Raw genomic sequence first — 19,856 nt, 5'->3', positions numbered from 1 at the left:
GCAGGCGATGTCTGTAGGGTTTTTTTTGTTTTTAAAGAGAACTTACTGTAGTTTTCAAAGTACCTTGTATTCTAAAGAAAATTTAGAGCCCTCTTTTAGGCATCCTTGTTCTGCATACAACTTGATTAATATTAATTTTAAACTTGTATTTAATAAAACATAGACTCAGTTTTGTCTGAAAATGTATTACAATTTATTTCTGCCATTTTTGTGTAAAATTTACAGAAACAGTGTTACATCGTGCGCTCCAAAGGTAATGTCTCATTCCTCTAAGGCTGTGTCCTTTTCTTTTCTCTTTCTGTTTTTAATCTTTCTTGTTTTTCTGATCATATTGTTACGTGCTTTGAGTCCTTTGCTAGGTCTTAGGCTCTAGGGGGGGGTGGGCAAAAAAGGTGCTTTTATCGAAAAGATGTTCTTCTCTTCACCAATATCTTAAACCAATTTTCTTTAAATTGGGGGGTGAGTAAAGATATTTGTCCTTCTGCAAATAACACGGATAATAACATCTATAATAAGGCAGATGTTGAATGTTTTAAATTGTAAAACTTCTGTATAGAAATGTTTTAATAAAACACTCTTTCTTGGGAGGGACTTATCCTAACTAGGTTTCTGTAGTGCAGAAGTAGTAAGTAGGTTTTCTCCTGGGGCAGTTTTGAAGTCAGTGTTCAAGAAATGTAAGGTGGAACATAGGCAAAAAGAGCTTTGACGTGGTCTTCTAAGGTGCAAATGTTTGCAGAATGATTGCAGTGTTCCAGCCCTAACCTCGCGATGAGGGAACTTTTCAGAAGCACAAGGAGGAGTTTGGTTTCTGCTTCCCGTGGAAAGTCTTGCAAGTTGCCCGACTCCTCCTTGTGCATCTGAGAAGTTTGCTTTTGGGTAATGCTTTTCTGTGTGCTTCCACTTCGTGACCAGGCAAATGAGAAAAATCCTGTCCGCTCTATCAAATTGCCAGCGTAATGAAAGAAACTAAATGGCTTTGCTAGTTACCAGCCATCCATTTCCTTGCTTATCAAGGACCAGGCCAAAGAAAGTACTTAAATAATTTGCTTAAATAATTTGCTCAATTGGCCTCCAAGTGCTGCTGCAGCATGGCAGGAGCACGCTACTGCAGCATTCATAGCAGGCGTGTTTGAACCTGTTGCTTTCTCGAGCTAACTCCAAACGCTAAGACTCGTTGACTGTTGGTTTCACTGAAGTAACCCACTTCTATTTTTCACTACTTTAAATCAGCTTTGTCGTTTAAGCCTGCCAAAAACGTTCACCTAACAGCAGGTTGTTATTGCAGTTAACTTTTGCTTACCGAACTCCCAAAGCTCTGAGACTTTTTCCGTTTGTAGCCACGTGCTGGGTTAGCGAGGGAAAAACAAAGATCAGCCCCTGCTGCCGAGAGATGAGACGTCTTCTTGATAGCATTTCTTTCCCTTTGTTTTCTGTAATATTTAGGATTACAGAAGTAGAAGGTCTGGTCGGTGTTTGGAGCTTAGAAAAATCAGAGTGTAAGCACTCCTGATTGCGGTTCCAGCTTCTGGCACGTGTCCCAGCACTGCAGTGCTCTGTGGCCTCCTAGCTGAAAGCCAGAATGAAGCTACGTGCTTTATCTGGAGTTATTTCCTTGTAGCAGTGAGAACCTGACTTTGTTGTACCAACGAGAAGCATCTGGGCCCTGTGGGGTTTTTATTTTTATTTTTTTGAGAGTGTAGTACAGTGGAAGGAAGCTGGAAAGTCAAAATAGTGCCTCGGGAAGAGAGGGAGAATGTTTTCAAATAATAAAATAGCTTCAAATGCAGATTAGATTGACATTTATTTCACCTCCCCTCGTTTCCCCCAGTATATAAGATCAATGCAAGTTCTGATGTTCCTCATTGAATTTGTCTGTGCAGCCTGGTTCTCTGGGCAACGTTACTCCCTTAGGTATGCCCGCATTAATTTCCTTTCCCTTCTAGAAGAGGACAGAGAAAGGTACGAGGTCACAGCATTGACACCAAAAAGGTGAATCTTAAAATACAGCTGCATATGCACAGCCTTGGCTGTCCCACTTAAAAGTCAGCTTGGAAATTTGGCGTAGCTCCCACCACCACCACCTCTGTGCAAAATGTCGTGCAGTGGCGTTTCCCCTTTGGGCTGGAAACAGCTGAACGTGGGAACCTGAAAAAAAAAAGGGAGAAAGTCCGAATTCATCACAGAAATAGGTTATAGGGTACCTTATAATGTCTGCTTGCATTGTGCTACTGTTGCTTTGGGGAAGCCTGTGAGCTTATGAGCTGAATTGCTGTAGTCTTGGTGGTTAAAGTAGTATTGCTTTGTATTGTGAGTCCTGAGGCCAATCAAGTAGATGGAAAGTAATAAAATAGGAAAAAAAAAAAAAAAAGCAAAGAATCTATCACGTATGATAACTCTGTTTTCCTGTTCCTTTTTTAAATAGAACTGACTTTAAAGTGACCTTGTAATGTAAGAACAGTTTCAGAAACGTTAAATTCCATTAGTTGGCCAGTACTTATTTCCAAATTGTATCTTTGCGATTAAAGATGTTAGTGAGTTATATTTGAGCGTGTATGTAAAGGCGTTTGAATATTGTTTATTGCATGCATCCAATGGTATTTGGTACAACTTTCAAGTATGCACAGTTAGCTAAACTTTAAACAAAATTCATGTAAAAGATAAGATTAAAGGAAAAAAAAGGCCTGTATGTGTAATCTGTGAGGTTTTTAATTCCGTGTATGTAACTGGATTTTTTCACTATTTTGTCTTACCTTCACCTTTTTTTCTGTGACATTCTCCTCTTACTTCATCTGAATCCTTGATTTTTTTTACCATCTTACCATCTCGCTGTTTGTCAAACAGAACAACAAAGCCTGCTCCTCATCTCGATGGGTAAGTCCTTTATAGTTTCTTCAGCGATGAATAAATTCCAAGTTTATTCATGAGGCTTCGCGTATCATGTTGGCAGTAGGCAGCGATGGGGAAACACTTTTACTTCTGTGAAAGATTATATGATAGAAAAAGATGGGAAACTAAAATTTGAGTTCTATAAATATTTCAAATTGCAACTTATTTCCTAAAACGATTTGAAAACTTGGAAGGCCCTTGATCTTAATATTCATTTATTTAAATCTGGTTGCTGCCCTCAGCCCCCAAATCAAGTTGAAATGTCAAGTTTAACATGTTTTTATAGTACTTTTTGTGACCTGTTTTATCTCCAGAATATGTAAGTTCCTGGAAGTGCAAGTTATATGGCAGTTGGAGGAAGGAAAGAGGACTGTGGGGCAGTAGAACAGAATTGGGGATTTGTTAATAATTGCACCTTCAATGTCAGTGGGAACGCGTAGGCTGAGATTGCGTAGACCTAAAAATGCTTTTTCTGGGGAAAGCTGTGCTTCTGTGCTGTCTGTATTTGATCTGTCTATTACACAAAATTTCAAAAGTAAGGTGGATGAGAAATTATGACCTGTTTAGTGCCTGCTAGAAGAGAGTAGAATGACATCATGTTGAACCTGAGCAGACCTCCATTACATGAAGTCTTACTGTTGGAAATATAAAAGTAATAAAGTTAAAAATAAGATTTTTTTAATATCTTTTAAGGGCCAGTCGATGCCAGTGAAGCTGAATGTTTCTATTTCAGAATGACTTTTTAAATCTGAAATTCATCGGAGAAAAAGCGAGATATAAATGCTGTACTTCCCAAATGTTTTATTTCTGCAGCGTACATGTTGTCTTTGGACTGGTTATTTCTGGTTTTGAAGTAATAGAGCAAATAGAAAATCTGAAAACCGATACTGCCAGTAGACCCTATGCAGATGTACGAGTTATTGACTGTGGGGTGCTTGTTACGAAACCAGCAAAGGATGGTAAGCATACGTATGCTGAAGTTAATTGAATGTTGACATTTTTTTCAGAGTATAAAAATTATGCCAGCATCTAGAATCTTAATTTAGTTCTAACAATCCCTTAAAACTTAAAGGTTGGCGTAGGTGAGTAAGGCACAGCAAGGGAAAAGGTTTTCTGACCTAAACCTTTGTGCTTTAGAAAACGTATGCCTGCTTCCTGGTCTCCTTAATTAATTTTTTAGGTTCATGTGACATACTCAAAAGAAATTGACTTATTTTTCTGAGTTTGAAGGACGGTAATCTAAACAGAAGCTATTCTTGATGCAGAATTTTGTGCAGTTTCCGAAGGTTTATTATAAAATATGTCAAGTTAATATCTGCCATAAACATAGTCAACATAATTTACCTTTTAGTGAGAATTCATAGGAAATAGATGGTGTTAGATATGTCTTTGGACAGGTGCTGTAAAGCTTCAGGTTGTTATGAGTTAGGATATTTTAACTTTAGTTTTGACTTTCCTCAAGGATAATGTGTTTTTTATGTCCTGCGGAGAGAATCCGAGGAAAGATAATGTAAAAGTGTGGGAATGCAGAAAGGAGAGGATGGCAAAGCTTGGCACATGTGGATGTTTAACTTCAGTTATAAATTTCAGTGTATGGCTTATCATAAAAATGCTTTGGCTTTGCAGTATCTTAGATGGCAGAAGCTGTGCATGGAGGTTCTTACAGTTCACTGAAGGTGTTTTTTACAACCATCTTTGTTGGAAAATATCTGTGTAACTTTATTGGTTTACACGGCACAATAAATCCGTATAATTGTTCTTTAACAAACCTTACTGTTAAAAAAAAAAATGCTCATGGTTTACACACAGATCCTCTGGAGAAGCACGTGTGTATTCGCATCTATAAAGTCGTATATCTTGTGTTATATTTATATACACACTACGTGTTACATGCATATGTGCACGCTGTAAATATTATAATATCTGTTTCTAAGCTTTGGAGAAGAAGAAGAAAGTATGTTCTGAATCAGAAGAGTCCGAATCCTCCTCCAGTGCATCAAGCTCTTCAGAAAGTTCATCTGAAAGCGAAGCTGAAAATGAAAGAAGCAGAAGAAGAAAGCGTAAAAGAAGAGCTAAAGCAAAACAATCAAGAAAACGGAGAAAGGAGGAGAGGAAAAAAGAGGATTCAAGATGCAAGCGAACCTCAAACCAAAGATGGTGACTACTTTCTCAAATTTAAGAATGTCAGAGGAATTTGATAAATTTTGCTTTTTCGTGAAGTACTTAAGCAATTAATATGAAGGTGCTTTTATTCTGTAAGTTTGGATTTCGATTTTTTTTTTAAACAAATCACTAAAGCTGAGCTTGTTGGGTAGACTTTTCTATGAAACAGTTAAAGATCTTTGTAGATAGAATGTAGAGTAACTTTGAAATAAATGTCTAGCATGTTAAAGCGTTTGGGATTTGCTATACCTGTGTTAATGTAATGTTAGGCAAATAGAGACCTTTGATTCATACTTGATTTATATTTTAAAAATATTTTATGACAAATGGCGAATTAAAAGCAAAATTGTTTGCTGTAGTGTGAGAACTGAACCTTACTTCTAATAACGCACTGTCCTTCCTTTAGCTTAAAATGAGCTGTTAATGAAACACCTTCTAAGTCATCTGAAAGCTTGTTGCATCACATGGGCTTATTGTGGGAACCTGAACGGTGGTGTTTGTCATTGATTTTTATTTATAAACTTATTTTTCCTCCTAGCAGCCTTTCTGACAAGAGCGATGTAACAGAAAAAGCAGCTGATGTTAGCACAAAGAGGGATAAGCCTGTCGTACGTCCTGAAGAAATTCCCCCAGTGCCTGAAAATAGATTTTTGCTAAGAAGAGATGTGCCTGTTGTCAATGCAGAACCTGAGCCGTAAGGAACATTGAGTTTTATTTTTGTGTTGACGTTCATGGTAGAAACTATGCATAAAACTTTCTCACTAACATTATTTTACCAGAACTTACAGCAAGGGATGGCTATAGTGTCAGAATTTCTAAATGAGGCAATTTACCTGTCCTGTTTACTGTTTTTCTTTGGAATTTTCCTTTCAATGTGGTTCAGTTTTTTTCAGTGAAAACTCATAAAATACTTTCATCGGTCCTTAAGGGTCACGCATATTTTGACCTTAAACACAGTTACAGGTGATGCAGAAAAACAAGGTTCGTTAATTCCAGAGAAAATTTTGCAATGTAAAATATAGCCGATATTTGATTGCAAGGTAAACTTCAGTAGGAGAGGTAATTTTTCAATTTCCTTAGACTAAAGGGTCAAACTTTAGTGCAAAATCAGTCAAACAGAATCTTACAGCAGTTTGATTTTTTTAGAATAGGAGAAAATACATATTCTTAGTAGAAAGGAAGTCATGCATTCACAAGTTGCTTTCAATTTGTTTTGCATGCCTACCCAATTGTAATTTTTTTTCTATCAAATTTCTTCACCTTTGGATTCAGAAGAGTTAATATAGCACACTCCTGGGCATCTCTAAAAGCCAATCACTTTATTTGTTTTAATTCAGGTATAGTCTGCTGTAAGCTCTTTCTTCTTTACTCATGTTTTCAAAGCTTTTGTATCTGCTTCTTTCAAACTGTGTAAAAAGGAATACTGAATTACTTCTTGCTGAGGAAAGAAAGAAGGCTTTAGAACTTGGGGACTGTTATGACCTGCCACTCTGTCTGCTAAGGCATTGTTGTGTAACTGCTGCGATCTTGAAACTGTTCTTTCCATGTCATCTTTACCGTTCGTCCACTAAACATAAGTTAGCTGCTTTAGAAAAGCTGTATCAGAGTACTTTGGAAGTTCATTGTTAGCCTTTATTTATCACAAAGGCAGGTCAGATCTGCAGAGCTGGTTGAAAACCAGTATGTATTGATTGGCTTTCATCGCAGGTCTGTGTGTGGCTGGCTTGCTTCTTGGAAAGCCAGTTGCTAAATTCTCAGTTCTGCCATATCAAAATAGGTGATTAAGATACTTTGCATGATTAATTTAAAATTAAGTTTAAGATAAAATTGCTTGTGTTTTTTGTGTACGCTCATATTTTATTAATTTCTTTAGGAAGCTTCTTGATGCTACACCAGTTCTAACCGACCAGAAACCATCAGTCTCTAAATCTGGACGAAAAATTAAAGGAAGAGGCACAATAGTATGTGGCTTACTCTTATTTCCTCTCACCCAAAGTATCTTGTCTGACCTTGAGCTTTGAACTTTGAATTTCCTTGAAGGCTTTGTGTGGCACTGTAACTGTTGTTGACCTACAGTAGATTCAAGCTTAGAAGGTTGAAATCTTGTTGCCAAGTAGTTCATTTTGCAGTGCTTTTTCCTTATCCTTCTTCTTAATGTCTTCTTGCCTAAGCATTGTTTGGGAAAACAAAGGCTTACCCAGCTACAAGAGTAGTGTCAGCCGTAAGAAGTAGCTTCAAACATAAGAATAAAATTATTTCTTTGTAAAGACTGAAATGAAGTCAGCAAAGGTTCATCCTAGGCAAGCTGCAAGATCTGAAGCAATGAGAAAAGACAAGCTTTTACTCTCTCCATTGCTTGGATTTCCTCACTGTTTCTCCTGAGCACTAGGACTGTTTCTGTATAACAGCAGACAAGGCTGTTCTGAAGTGTCCTAAGTATGTACAGCCCTTTCTGACATAACAGAACTGGAAGGACAAGAGATATACTTACAGTGTCTAATTGTGCATATGTTGCTGATAAACAATTTTTCTGGCAACACTGGCAGAATCACTTGTCAAAATGTCAAAAAGCAGAACTAACAGTTTAAGTATATCTTTTGTTTCTGTTTCTAGCTAGTTAACATAGTTTGCCAAATTTCATCCGCTCTCCTGCCTGAGATGAAGTCTGTGTAATTTCAGATAACAGTGCACAGCAAGAAGTTATTTTGCCATGCTTGGACAGAAGGCTTTTTGCAACTGCACAGTCCGTTTTTTTCCTACTTTGTGAAGGCTGTCACTGCTTCTTTAGCTCTCATTCCTATTTCAGTGCTCTGGTAACTTTTGCTTTTGCATTAGTGCCACTGTTCTTAAGCAAAAGTTTTCTCATCCCTTCTTCAGTCCATGATACGGGGCCCAAAACTGTTGATTTTCAGTCAGTTGAAGAGGGAGAAAGTAAGAAGATATTTCTTAAATGAATTCTATGTAAACCAATGCATTCATCTTTCTCTTTTTATTCTGGGAGACAGTCTAGGTTTTTTTTCCACATATCGCTTATTTTATAAGTGGCTCAAAATAATTGAGTAAAACCCAGATGTTTTTCTTCTTTGTTAATTGAGTCAAGGAGCATCTAATTTCCTCGTATGAGTTACCTAAGTGTGTATCCAACTGGGTAATGGAAAATAATGACTTGGCAATATTATGACCATTTTTCTGCTGCTGCAGAAAAAACTCTTCTTACCTTTTTAAATGTTGTGCCTAAGCATCATTTTCTAGCATGAAGCTTCATTACACTTTTTTGAAAGATTTTTTGCTTAACAGATGTCTTAAACTGCCCATTTCTGAAGGGCTGAACAGCAGTGACTTTTGAAACAGAGCCTGTTTTTATGATTACAGGCAGCTAAGTATCTGCTAACTGAACTGAAACATCTGTGCTTTAGTATCCTGGAGGAGGGGGGAAGTTTGGTTATCTGCTGTAATTGTGTTATTCCAAAAAGTGTAATGTAAAGAGAACTTGACTTCCTAATTTTTGCATTTTATGTTTTGGAAAAACAGGTTAGCTGGCCCCTCTCAGGCTTTGAGAAGTGCCCTCAGAGTATGAAAAGACAGCTAGCTATGTAATCAGGCTCACCTATAGCATATATGCATACCAAAAGTGGATATCTTTGGCAGGGAATTCAGAATTTGTGTTCTTCCTGCCCTTTGTGTAAATAACATTGTCTGGCTTGTTATGAAGATGCATGCAAAACTTGTATGAAAGGTACCAGATACAGAATATATTTTTTTCTTTAAAGGAGGCTGTATAATATAAAAAGTAATTGTCTTTCTTTGGTTTTATAGCGGTATCACACCCCACCTCGATCGCGGTCATGTTCTGAATCCGATGATGATGAGAGTAGTGAGACTCCTCCGCACTGGAAAGAGGAAATGCAGAGATTACGAACATATAGACCACCTAGTGGAGAAAAGTGGAGTAAAGGCGATAAGTAAGATCCTTACTGCACATTTAAAATGATTTTTTTTAACACAAGCAATAATAGGTTATATAGCTGTTCCATGTCATTCCTGTTTGACTGAATAAAATGCGTAAAACTATCTTTGTATTTAATATCTTCCCACTTCCAGTGTTCTGAATTTAAATGGAATCTTTCTTGTAATATTTCCTATAACTTTTCTTCTTTGGTGATGTGACAGCAGATCAACACGTGCTGAAAAAGCGTAAGGTCACAGAGTAGTTATTTCTGATGGTACTATCTTCAATGATTAAGAAGAAATTAATTTACCTGTCCAATTTCCTACTGCTTTCCTCTGAGATAGTCACGTCAGATTTCCTTTAGCCTTGAACTTGGTTAACTGTTTTTTTGATAATAAGTAAGACAACCAAATCCACAAAGCCTATATTAAGTTTTAGCTTCATGTTCTTTTTACTGTTACCAGCTCTGCAATGTAGCTGACTTTCCAGAATTTCTGATGACTTGATAATCTGAGCTTGTATCAAAATGTTAGATAAACCCCAAATGCAGAACTGAAGAACATATTGAAAAATTGCAAATGTTTACCAAACCATTTTTATATACTGAGTGCATACAATTTATTGATTTGTACTAGCTAAATAGTACCTAAATAAGGTGATTAAAAAATACATTTAAACATAGTTTATAAATCCCATAGTTGCAGAGTTCAAAATGATGTGGACTAGGGTGATTAAATCTCTTTGTGTGGGTTTACAATGTGCACAATTCGGTGGTGATGTCGGATTCATCTCTTACAGAGAAGTGGTAGCTTTCTTCATAGTCTTGTAATTCCATGTCTTAAAACAAGTGTAACAAGCTCATTCAAAACACAGTTGTCTGGTGGTAAATGCAGGGATTTGTATAGTTCATAAACCTCATTAATTGCCTTGGGACAGGGAGAGGGGAAAATACTTACGAAGTTCTTACAGAATTTCCACTTAGCGTGGGGCTTGCTTGTTTGTTTTTAAGGTTGAGTGACCCGTGTACAAGCAGATGGGATGAAAGAAGTGCATCACGGAGATCAAGATCTTGGTCACATAACGGCTATTCTGATCTGAGTACTGTGAGATATTCCAGCCACCACAAAAAGCACAGAAAAGAGAAAAAGAAAGTGAAACATAAAAAGAAGTCTAAAAAGCAGAAGCATTTCAAGAAGCACAAGCAAATGAAAAAAAAGAAAACATCAGCTTCGTCAGATGTGGAATCCTCTCATTCCTTCGTCAGGAGGAAGAAGTCATCTTGTGATCGTGAGAGGAAGTCTCGTTCTTCTTCATCATCTTCTAGACATTCATCCAGAAGAGACTGGTCTAAATCTGATAAGGAAGACCAGAGTTCATCAACTTTATCAAGCAGAGACACTCGGTCATACTACAGGTCCAGGTCCAGATCTAGGTCTAAATCAAGGTCTTATTCTCGAAGTTCCAGATCAAGATCAGCCTCTAAATCATCACGTTCCCGAAGCAGATCAAGATCAAGTCCTAGCCCTAGGCATCAAAAGACTGTTTCCAACTCTCCACGAAATACTTCGACACGATTAAATGAAAACAAGCTGAACAAGACTGCTGACCCTGTAAGAGCAGTTGTACTGCCGACAGATAAAGTCGTCGTACCACCGGTTGTCCCAGAAAGCCTCCCTGTCATACCCTTAAGTGATAGCCCACCACCTTCAAGGTGGAAGCCTGGGCAGAAACCATGGAAGCCATCCTATGAGCGAATTCAGGAAATGAAAGCTAAAACAACCCATTTAATACCCACCCAAACTAATTATAGTGTAGTTGTTAAAGAGGCTAACGCTTCTTCCTCATTCCGAAAACGACAAAGGAGTTCAGATAGTGACCGAAGTGGTTATTCCAAATATCGTAGCGATAGAAGCTCGGATAGTTGGCCGCGATCGAGAAGCAGGTCCTCCCGGAGCAGGTCATACTCAAGATCTTACACGAGGTCTAGAAGTCTGTCTAGCTCAAGAACAAAATCTCGTTCTTCTGGCAGATCACCGTCACCGAGTAAATACCGCAGTGACAGGTCGGGTTATAGTGAGTCAACATCTTATTACTCCCTTAGTGATGACGATAGGCACAGAAGCAAAAGAAAATCTACATCGGGTGATCAGAACGCTCGGTCCCTTAAACTAAGGCAGGAAACAAGCTCTGAAAGCACTCTCCCTTATAAATGTACAAAAGACTACGACGAGTCTTCTCAAGGACTGAAAGAGAGTGACAGTTTATCGTCTTCTGACTTCTCTACTGACAGTGAGCATTCCGGCAAAGTGAAAGGAGCCCAAGAAAAAGAAGGCCATTTTCAGTTGGAAGGAGATGCTCAGCAACAGGATAAAAGCAACTTAAGTTTGGTGAGAGGGGAGGAGAAATCCAAGTGTGAACAGGATGCTGATCGTTCTAAAAACAAAGCCATTAAAGAGAAATCATCTGTGCAACCTAGAGGTGGTGCAAAAAGTAAACGAAAATCCTATTCAGGTAGCAAATGGGACTCTGAATCGAACTCAGAGAGAGGAGAGGCTAGGCGTAGTAGGGCAGATTCCAGACCCTCCTCTGGTAAAGAGGAAGGAGAGGCCACATCAGGATCTGATACAGAACTTAGCGTTACCAAAAGGATAAAAAAATCAAATTCCTCAGAAGGCTATCTGGATTCTGATTGTACGTGGAAGATGAGCAAGCAGTTGTCATCTTCCGAATCTGGGAGTTCTCATTCTAGCTCAACAAATACTAGAGGAAAGTCAAAAAAGGCCAAACATGAATCAAAAAAAACTCTTAAAAAATCGCACTCCAAAAAAGCAAAAGAAAAATCCAAAGGAAAAAAGGAGAAGAAACACAAAGTTCAGAAACGAAAAGAAATGTTTCATTGGCAGCCCCCGCTGGAGTTTGGTGAAGAGGATGATGATGATATAAATGAAAAGCCAGTTATCAAGGATGATAAAAAAGAAAAGCAGCTTACCAGGGACGTAAAGGATAAAAAACAGCAAGCTTCTGAAAAGGATGAAGTAGTCAAAGACAAAATGGGAAATGGTGAAAAGCCTTGTACGGATGAAAACCTTCCAGGTAAAAGCACTACTGATGCCTCACCAGATCACAGTAACCTTAATAAAGATAAGGTTGATCCAAACCCTTCAGCCAATATCTTAAACTCAGGAATAAAAGTGACTGCTTGCAAGAATGAGACTAAACATGTTGAGGAAGGTAACCAGAATGGGTTGGAAGATGTTGTTCAGACAGATGACAACATGGAGATTTGCACTCCAGACCGTAACTCACCAGGGAAGGTGGTTGTGGACACATCTCCTGTCATTCTCACTGCCAAACCTCAGGCTTTAAGTGCTAGTACAAACAAAGATTTACAGCCTCCTGAACAAGACGCTGTCAAATTAGGAAACAATGTTATAGACTTTGTTAATATTAAAGAAGAAAAAGAAACAGTGAAGCAAGAAAACAACTCTGTCCCTGTGTCTAACACTAAAGATTGTAGTTTAAAAAGTGAAATCACTGAAAATACACAAAGCAATCCAATCGATAATAAATGGAAGCCTTTGCAAGGCGTTGGTAACTTGCAACCAGCTACAATTAGTACTGCCACAGAAGTAAAGAACGTAGCTTCAGCACCAGAGCCTAAACCAGCAGGTTTAAGGATTGAAATAAAAGCTAAAAATAAAGTAAGGCCTGGATCTCTGTTTGATGAGGTTAGGAAAACAGCACGGCTAAATCGAAGGCCGAGGAACCAAGAAAGTTCCAGTGAGGAAGAGTCTCCAAGTAGAGATGACAATAGCCCATCCAGGAGTCTCAGTAGGTCACGAAGTAAATCTGAATCTAAATCCAGACACCGAACAAGGTCTCTGTCTTACAGCCACTCCAGAAGTCGATCCCGAAGTTCTACATATTCGTATAGGTAAGGCATTCATGTTCCTGTTCTTTGTGTTAACTTGAAAGTTCCCAATATTCTCCAGGCACGTTTTTCTTGATCTCAGCTTATGTTTTTCTTTTAAACAACGCTGTATATTTTAGCACGTATGGGATAAATAATTAGCTTGAAAGATAAAGGTTTAAAATGCTTTTGCTTCCCGTGTTCTTGTGCTCTTCACTTGAGTTATTCTGTTTTGTGCTTTTCAAACATTGTTTCTTGATTGTAGGTCAAGAAGCTATACGAGAAGCCGAAGCAGAGGCTGGTATAGTAGAGATCGGTCAAGAAGTCGAAGTAGTTCCTACCACAGTTACAAGAGTCGTAGGTAAGTTTCTCTAATTGTTAATTTTGAGGTGTATTAGCAGACCAGTAAATGGTGCCCAGAACCCTGATGCTTCAGTCTCTGAGCAAGTTGGAAATGGGCTTAGCAGCGCATGCTGCTGTCTGAAGCATCTGCTTGAAACATGCAAGTTAAAACAATCAGATTTTGAAATTTCCTGTTACTGAAAAGGAATTGTATTTCATGTTTTACAGTATGAGTAAGGAATTCTGAGAAAATCATGTTCCCCTCCTCTTTCCCCTTCTTCCCTGTTCAGCACTTGTTCTTGATTAACTTAACACAAAGTGTTTTGTTTTTGTTTGTCAGTCGAACCTATAGTAGAAGCAGATCAAGAAGTAGTTCCTATGGTCATCACAGCCGATCCAGGTATGGATTGTAGTTCTGTACCAACTCTGAAATGAATGTATTTACTGTAAAAATATCTTAGTGTAAGAGTACCGCTGCATCTGTGCCATTTAAAAATGTACTGTCGTGTTAGCAACTTTGAGAGCAACCAAAGCAAGAATAACATAAATGAGACGCTTGGAAAATAACCAAGTCATACTGGTGTTACAGTGATAGGGGATGGTATGGCATAAATAATGGTGAGCACATTTCCCTTTATTGTTAAATGGAATATAAAAATGAAATATAAATGGGAATAATTTTGTTGTTTGTTAATACCTCTGAAAGCAAGTTTTTATTTCACATACCATTTGTGGTGAAAACTCGAAACTTTAAATGCTTACTAAGTCTCTTGTAGATTAATAAGTTTAATGTTGTTTTGATAATACTGAATTCTGGTATTTAAACTTCTACAAAAACTTAGAATTACCCTGTTTTCCCCATCCTTCAAGAGTAAATTCTATATGGCGATACATCTCTTTGCATCTAAGTGTCATGCATTTGAAATAATTGACATTTTAGGCAAGGAACTGTAAATCTACAATGACTTTGTTTTCCCTTTAAAGCAGGTCATACACGTATGATAGTTACTATAGCAGAAGCCGAAGTAGAAGTAAAAGGAGTGACAGCTATCGGAGATCTAGAAGTTACGATAGGCGATCCAGGTATGTTATTTACTTGCATGTCTCTCATACCATATTTATGCAAAAGAATTTGCAAAGTACGTACTTTAAGTTCATGAAGACTACAGTCTCTTTCCCCAACCATAAAAATATATTGCATATATAAATCCGTACATGTTCAAAGTAAGCATATAATTTTTTAATAATGCTGCCCTTAAGTGGTTTTTAAAATCCTGCAGTGAACTAGCTCTTAAGATTTAAATCAGGTGCCCTGTTACAAATTAAAAGCTACCTGGTATGCGAAGAATTCCATTGGATGGTGAATACTTTTTTTTTTTAAAAACCACTTTTGCAGTCTAGCCAAAAAGCATCTGCAGAGGAAGTGAAAAATTACAGCGCTATCCAGAATTAATTTTTAACTTCCTAGAACATGTTTTGAAAGAACATCTTAACCAGCAAATCTGGTGTGCTTCTGGTGTCACTGTTTGCACTACTATAAATTTAAGCTAAATTATCCTACTCAGTCCAGGGGAATTACCATAGGTACAAGTGAGCACATTTCAACAGAGATAGAAGTAGAATGCGATCTTTATATAGGGCATAAACTTCAGCAGTAAGTCAGACAGGTATCTGGCTGCTGTAAATTTTCATCCTCTGCTGTTTTCATACTCGTTTTTTCATGATGTAGTATCACCTCTTAATGGACTCTGGTGTCACCCGTTTCCTCATCAGATTCTGACAGTAAGACAACTTCTTCATGTGTCGGAGGGGAAATTAATTATATTAATGAAAAGTGTGGAAATCATTCCAAAATCCGTGTTTTGGGATGTCGGGAAGCATCAGAGAAACAATGCTTGATTAGGATATGCCTATCCATTCAGAAAGCTTCCCTTACAGGCGTGAGGCTAGAAAATGTCTAATTAAAGTTCATTCTGTATAATTTGAATATGTTTTGTGGCTTATCTGAAACAATCTGTACCATTTCTTTATGCTTGGCCAGGTGCTGAGCTTGGAATTCTTTTGGTTTGGATAAGCCAGAACATTTGAATGTATTATTTCCCTTCTGCAGACACTCACACGCTCCTGTTGTTGTTATGGAGCCTAATTATTCAGATCCTTCTTCGAACTTCAAATTGCAATATGTAAAGGCAAGGAGCTGCAAAATCATTTTGGTTGAGAAATAAAACTGTATTTGTTAGAATATACTTCTTAGTCAGCTGGTAGCATTAACAAAAACTTAGCTGTTTTTTGGATGATTTCTTAGCTGTATTGATGAAAGGAGGAAATCTTATAGTTACAATCACAGTTTGACTTGAGTTGCACAGGGTATTCGGCACATAAAGTTAATGACTAATTTTGAGTGTCCATTATTGTATGTTTCAGTTGTTATATACATGACTGTTTTCTTCTTGTCTCGTGCATCTGCCTCAATTTTTTGACATGATGCAATTTTGAATTTAAAGCTCAAAATAAAATTTTGAAGAATTCAATCTTTTCTTTGTAGATCGTATGGCTCTGACAGTGAAAGTGATCGCAGTTACTCCAACAACCGAAGTCCCAGTGAAAGCAGTGGGTATAGCTGAAAATGTCTTTGATTGAAACTGTATTTAATAAGTTTGTCAGTGTTATGTTTAAAAACAGAACTGTTCTGAGGATGTCACAAGTGAAGTTGAAGGATGTTTACTGAGCTAGCTGAAACTTTACCATTTATCAGTGAACTCACTTGACTGACTATACTTAAGGAGAGAAGTACTGAAGCTCAACTCAACTGTTTTTTATGTCAAACGCTACTTTTACAAAATAGAAAAAAAGGGTTTTATTTCCTCGAATCGGATTTTCCAAGCCATGAATGACACTTAGGTGAGTTTGCTGACGCCACTTTTCTCGGTGCAGCAACCAGTACTGTCTTCAAGTATGTTTATAAACACCTTAAGGCTTTCTGCCTGTTACTGTTCAATACGTTAGCAACTATAAAACTGTGAAGAACTTCTTACAAAGGCTGGCATTTCTAGTTTATTAAAATGTTTTTTTTAGAGCTGGAAGGTGGGTTCCATGCTGTCTTTTGTGACTGTTGCGTTATATAGAGTGTATATACAGCAGCTAGTTGATGAAAACAAAGACTGCCACGATGTCTTAATCCTTCCTGTGCTGTGGTGTTACAGAAGTCTGCTCAGAAGGGTGAGGTTACACACAACAGGAATTGTCAAACTGACAAGCAGCGAGCGAAAGTGTGATGAGTTAGTTTTGATCTCAAAATCCAACCTGTCTAAACTTTTGCATTTAAAAGCCAAGTTTGTGTTAAATTGCAGCATTCTTTAGAGGCTAAAGAAGTGTTTCTGAGCAGTCCCACTTAAATTCCTACGGCTGCGCTTGGCGTACTTCAACACATTTTGAAGTTGAATGGTGTAAACTTGAATATGAGTTTGTTCAAAACACTTCTTAAAAACGTAAGCGATAAGTTTTGAGAAAATAAACCATAATGGTTCCTTTATAAAATGTCTGTAGATGTATCCCATTTGCCAGAGGCAATATCAGTGTGCAGGTCCTGAATTATATATTGTTAAAGTGAAATGACTACGAAAATACTGGGATGCCTGATAAAGTGTGGAAAGTACTTTCCAAGCGAAGTTTAATACCAAAAATGACTACATGTTACAGGTAAATGGCTTGCAAAAAACATAGACTTAAAGCTGAAGAGTGTAATTTTTTTGCAATATTCTGACTGAGTCAATTTAAAATCATTTATAAAGTTTTTCAGTGTTTAGAAAGTTGTATACTAAGAGACCGTTTTTTAATGGCATAATGTCGTACCCTGAAAAGCGGGGTCTGTAGTAAAAACAAAAACATACTAACGTAGCTTTATTAGAGCTAATGAGTACTGTTGTACTATAACTACTTTCGTTACTGACTTTCTGTAATACCTTGAGATGCTTTAGTTTTCTTGAATGTTTTCAAACCTTGAAAATGACTTTTTAATCTCATCAGGACCCAACAGCTTTGAAAATAAAAAGTAGTAATTTCTTGCTTAGACATCAATTCATACTGTTTTTTTTATTGAATTAAGCTACTCCGAATTAGCTTTTGGTACACTTCTGAAACATGAAAAGAAAGCTCAAAGTGAAATTTGAAGACTGATGATGCCCTGCACGTCTGTACATGACCAGCTAAATAAGACATTTGTGCACAGGTTCCTAAAACGGAATCTGTCACACAGTTTTCCCCCTTTTTAGAAGAACCCAAAGTCCTGAACTTAAACTCCTGCGCTTGTAATTCAATGAAAAACTGCTTGCACGTAGTCCTTTCAAATCAGTATTTTGTAAGGTTCTTATAAATGTACTTAATGTTCAAATGCATTACTCAAATCAGTATGTTTGCAGATTTCTTTTTGAACGGTAGCAGCCATTTCAGAGTCTCAAATAAATATTTCTTTGCTAACTCAAGGTAACGTTTGTCACAGTTCCGTAGTTTTAAGTAATTTGTTTTTTCCCCTACAGAGAAAATAGCACTAGTGGGCTAGTGGTGTAACAAAAGTTACAAACGTAAGCGTTGTCACTCAACGTTTCCTCAAACTAAATTGCTCCAGAATCTGATTTTGTCACATTTCAGATCTAAGTTGATTTTTTTTTAAGGCGAGGAAAAGGTAGCGAAATAGATATATTGTCAATCAATTGTAGTTGTCCAGAATCGCTGCAATGTTACCGATGTCTATTTCGTATCTTGAATTAAAGCTTTATAAAGAAGTTCCATCTGGTAGATGGCTGGGGAGGGATGTGAGGGAAGGGGGGGAAGTATTTTTACTTGGTGAGTTCTGTTAAATTGTGCTTCAAATAGAAAATGCACCACGGAGCTGGTTTTCTAATGTCGGTCTGTTTTTGCAATTTTGTTATTCAAAAGTAGTTGCTGTTTGTAAAATAAACTTTTGTACATATCTGCAAATGCTGTTTTCTCTAAATCTGGAAAAATCCATTTGCTGCTTGAGGGAAACGTACAGGAAAATGAGAGATGCGCTTCAATTTCTGTAGCTGCTTGTCCCTTGCAAGACTGCAAGTTGTCTTTCCTTCTCCTGACCTAGATAGAGAACAATTCCTCTGCAGGACTCCGCACTAGGTTTACGTAATAGTCATCGGAGGAACAAATATTTTGAAATTTCCAAGTGATTTGAGGTCTCGCCGTTTCCTCACGGTACGTGACAGTTTCTTACCCTTTGTGAACAGATACACTTAACAGATCTTGGCGGAAATCTCTGAATGTGCGGAGTTTAACTGCCCTGCTAAATATTCTTTCCCAAATTTACATTCCCACATCGTTTCCGTAGCACATGGGAGATGTGGTGTCGGTTGAAGTCAGCAGATGTAATGGCTCAGCACGCTAATCCATTAGTCTTGCAGACCTTCTGTTCCAGGGAAACTGGATTTCATTGGATATGCCAGCTCTGTCCTAATGGAAAGATGAATTGCCTTGGTCTAAGGTTTAAAAAATGGATTTCCTTATGGGCGAGGGCAAGCGGAGGTGTTGCCCTGTTTAATTTAGGTCTCAGCATGATCCGGCTGACCTGGCATTTCCCAGACGTGGGAACATGGCTTTGGGGGAGGCAGCACAAGAAACTCCACGCAGGAGAAAGAAGTAACACCAGGTGATGTGAGCCGTAGCAATAAAAGGTGTAAAAATGGGAATTCAAGGTAGGGAAAGCCTGAGGGGCCACCTTGGTTTGGGAGGGAAGACGGTGGACGAAATAGCAGAAGAAATGTCAGACAACTTGTGTTGCGCTAATACGAAACAGGTTTCTTCTTCCTCATTGTCGGAGAGTCAGCCTCGCTCGCTTTTGCTTGCGTGCAAAATGTTCCCTTCTGTGCCTGAGCAGCCGTGGGCCGTGCAGAAAGCGGACAGCGGAGCAGCCCAGGGGCTGCGGGGCTGCTCCTGCAGAGGTCGAGCTGTCCCCTCCTGCGGGCTGGCGGCAGGGCGCTGCGCCGTTAAAAATAGGGTAGGTGCCACCCTGCTACATCCTCCTTGTTAAGGACTTTTTCCTATTAAAAAGAAAAAAAATATCTTAATCCTGCAGTGTATTACTTAGCTCTTGCTTGATTATAACAGGGGTTTGGGATGGGGGAAACGTGTTTTAAATCTGGTTCCGAAGGTCAGGTCTGTGCTCCTGGTTGTTTTGGCAATAGGCTCCCTGCCGCCCAGCACCCAGAGTATTGTTGTGGGGCAGCTCCGCGGGGCAGGCGTGCCGCCTCCAGCTGCAGGTAACGTGCTTTCCTCCGAACTTGTCGAGAATAAGAAGATAACAAACGAGCTGCCTGGCTGCAGGGGTGTCGATCAGATGAGGAATTGGTTTGCACAAAGCATGCATTTACAGAGCCCCGGCATAAATGCAGCTTTCCTACCGTATCTACACGCAGGGAGCCTTCGCTCCTGCTCCCGTATCGCTTTTTAAACAAGGGTTATTTGCGTCGTCGCACTCGAGGGTAAGAAGCATTTGAAGTGCTCTTTCTGAAGATCACCAAGTATCTGGCGGTGGATTAAATTTCTCTCGATGACTTTGGTGGTGCGTGATGATCACGCTTA

The 19,856-nt window shown here is 38.4% G+C and overlaps 1 protein-coding gene across 6 annotated transcripts in view; it reads left to right on the top strand.

The window, feature by feature from the left end:
• Nucleotides 1–18,227, top strand: part of NKTR (natural killer cell triggering receptor) — a 41,474-nt gene extending 23,247 nt beyond the window's left edge. For 3 of the 6 annotated variants that reach the window (XM_066991383.1, XM_066991386.1, XM_048062316.2), the window contains 11 exons: nt 2,842–2,871; nt 3,700–3,845; nt 4,821–5,043; nt 5,588–5,743; nt 6,923–7,010; nt 8,866–9,011; nt 10,008–12,932; nt 13,174–13,269; nt 13,591–13,650; nt 14,235–14,333; nt 15,796–18,227. In XM_066991383.1, coding sequence (XP_066847484.1) covers nt 2,842–2,871; nt 3,700–3,845; nt 4,821–5,043; nt 5,588–5,743; nt 6,923–7,010; nt 8,866–9,011; nt 10,008–12,932; nt 13,174–13,269; nt 13,591–13,650; nt 14,235–14,333; nt 15,796–15,874 — 4,048 coding nt within the window. In that variant the 3' untranslated portion in view covers nt 15,875–18,227. The remainder of the gene's footprint in view (nt 1–2,841; nt 2,872–3,699; nt 3,846–4,820; nt 5,044–5,587; nt 5,744–6,922; nt 7,011–8,865; nt 9,012–10,007; nt 12,933–13,173; nt 13,270–13,590; nt 13,651–14,234; nt 14,334–15,795) is intronic. The other 3 variants (XM_066991387.1, XM_066991384.1, XM_066991385.1) reach the window with 3 other exon arrangements.
• Nucleotides 18,228–19,856: the final 1,629 nt, after the last annotated feature.

The sequence above is a fragment of the Anser cygnoides genome, chromosome 2 (assembly GCF_040182565.1).
Source record: "Anser cygnoides isolate HZ-2024a breed goose chromosome 2, Taihu_goose_T2T_genome, whole genome shotgun sequence".
Classification (NCBI taxonomy): Eukaryota; Metazoa; Chordata; class Aves; order Anseriformes; family Anatidae; genus Anser; species Anser cygnoides.
The sequence above is the reverse complement of the archived record's forward strand: the minus strand, read 5'-3'. Positions and strand labels throughout refer to the sequence as shown.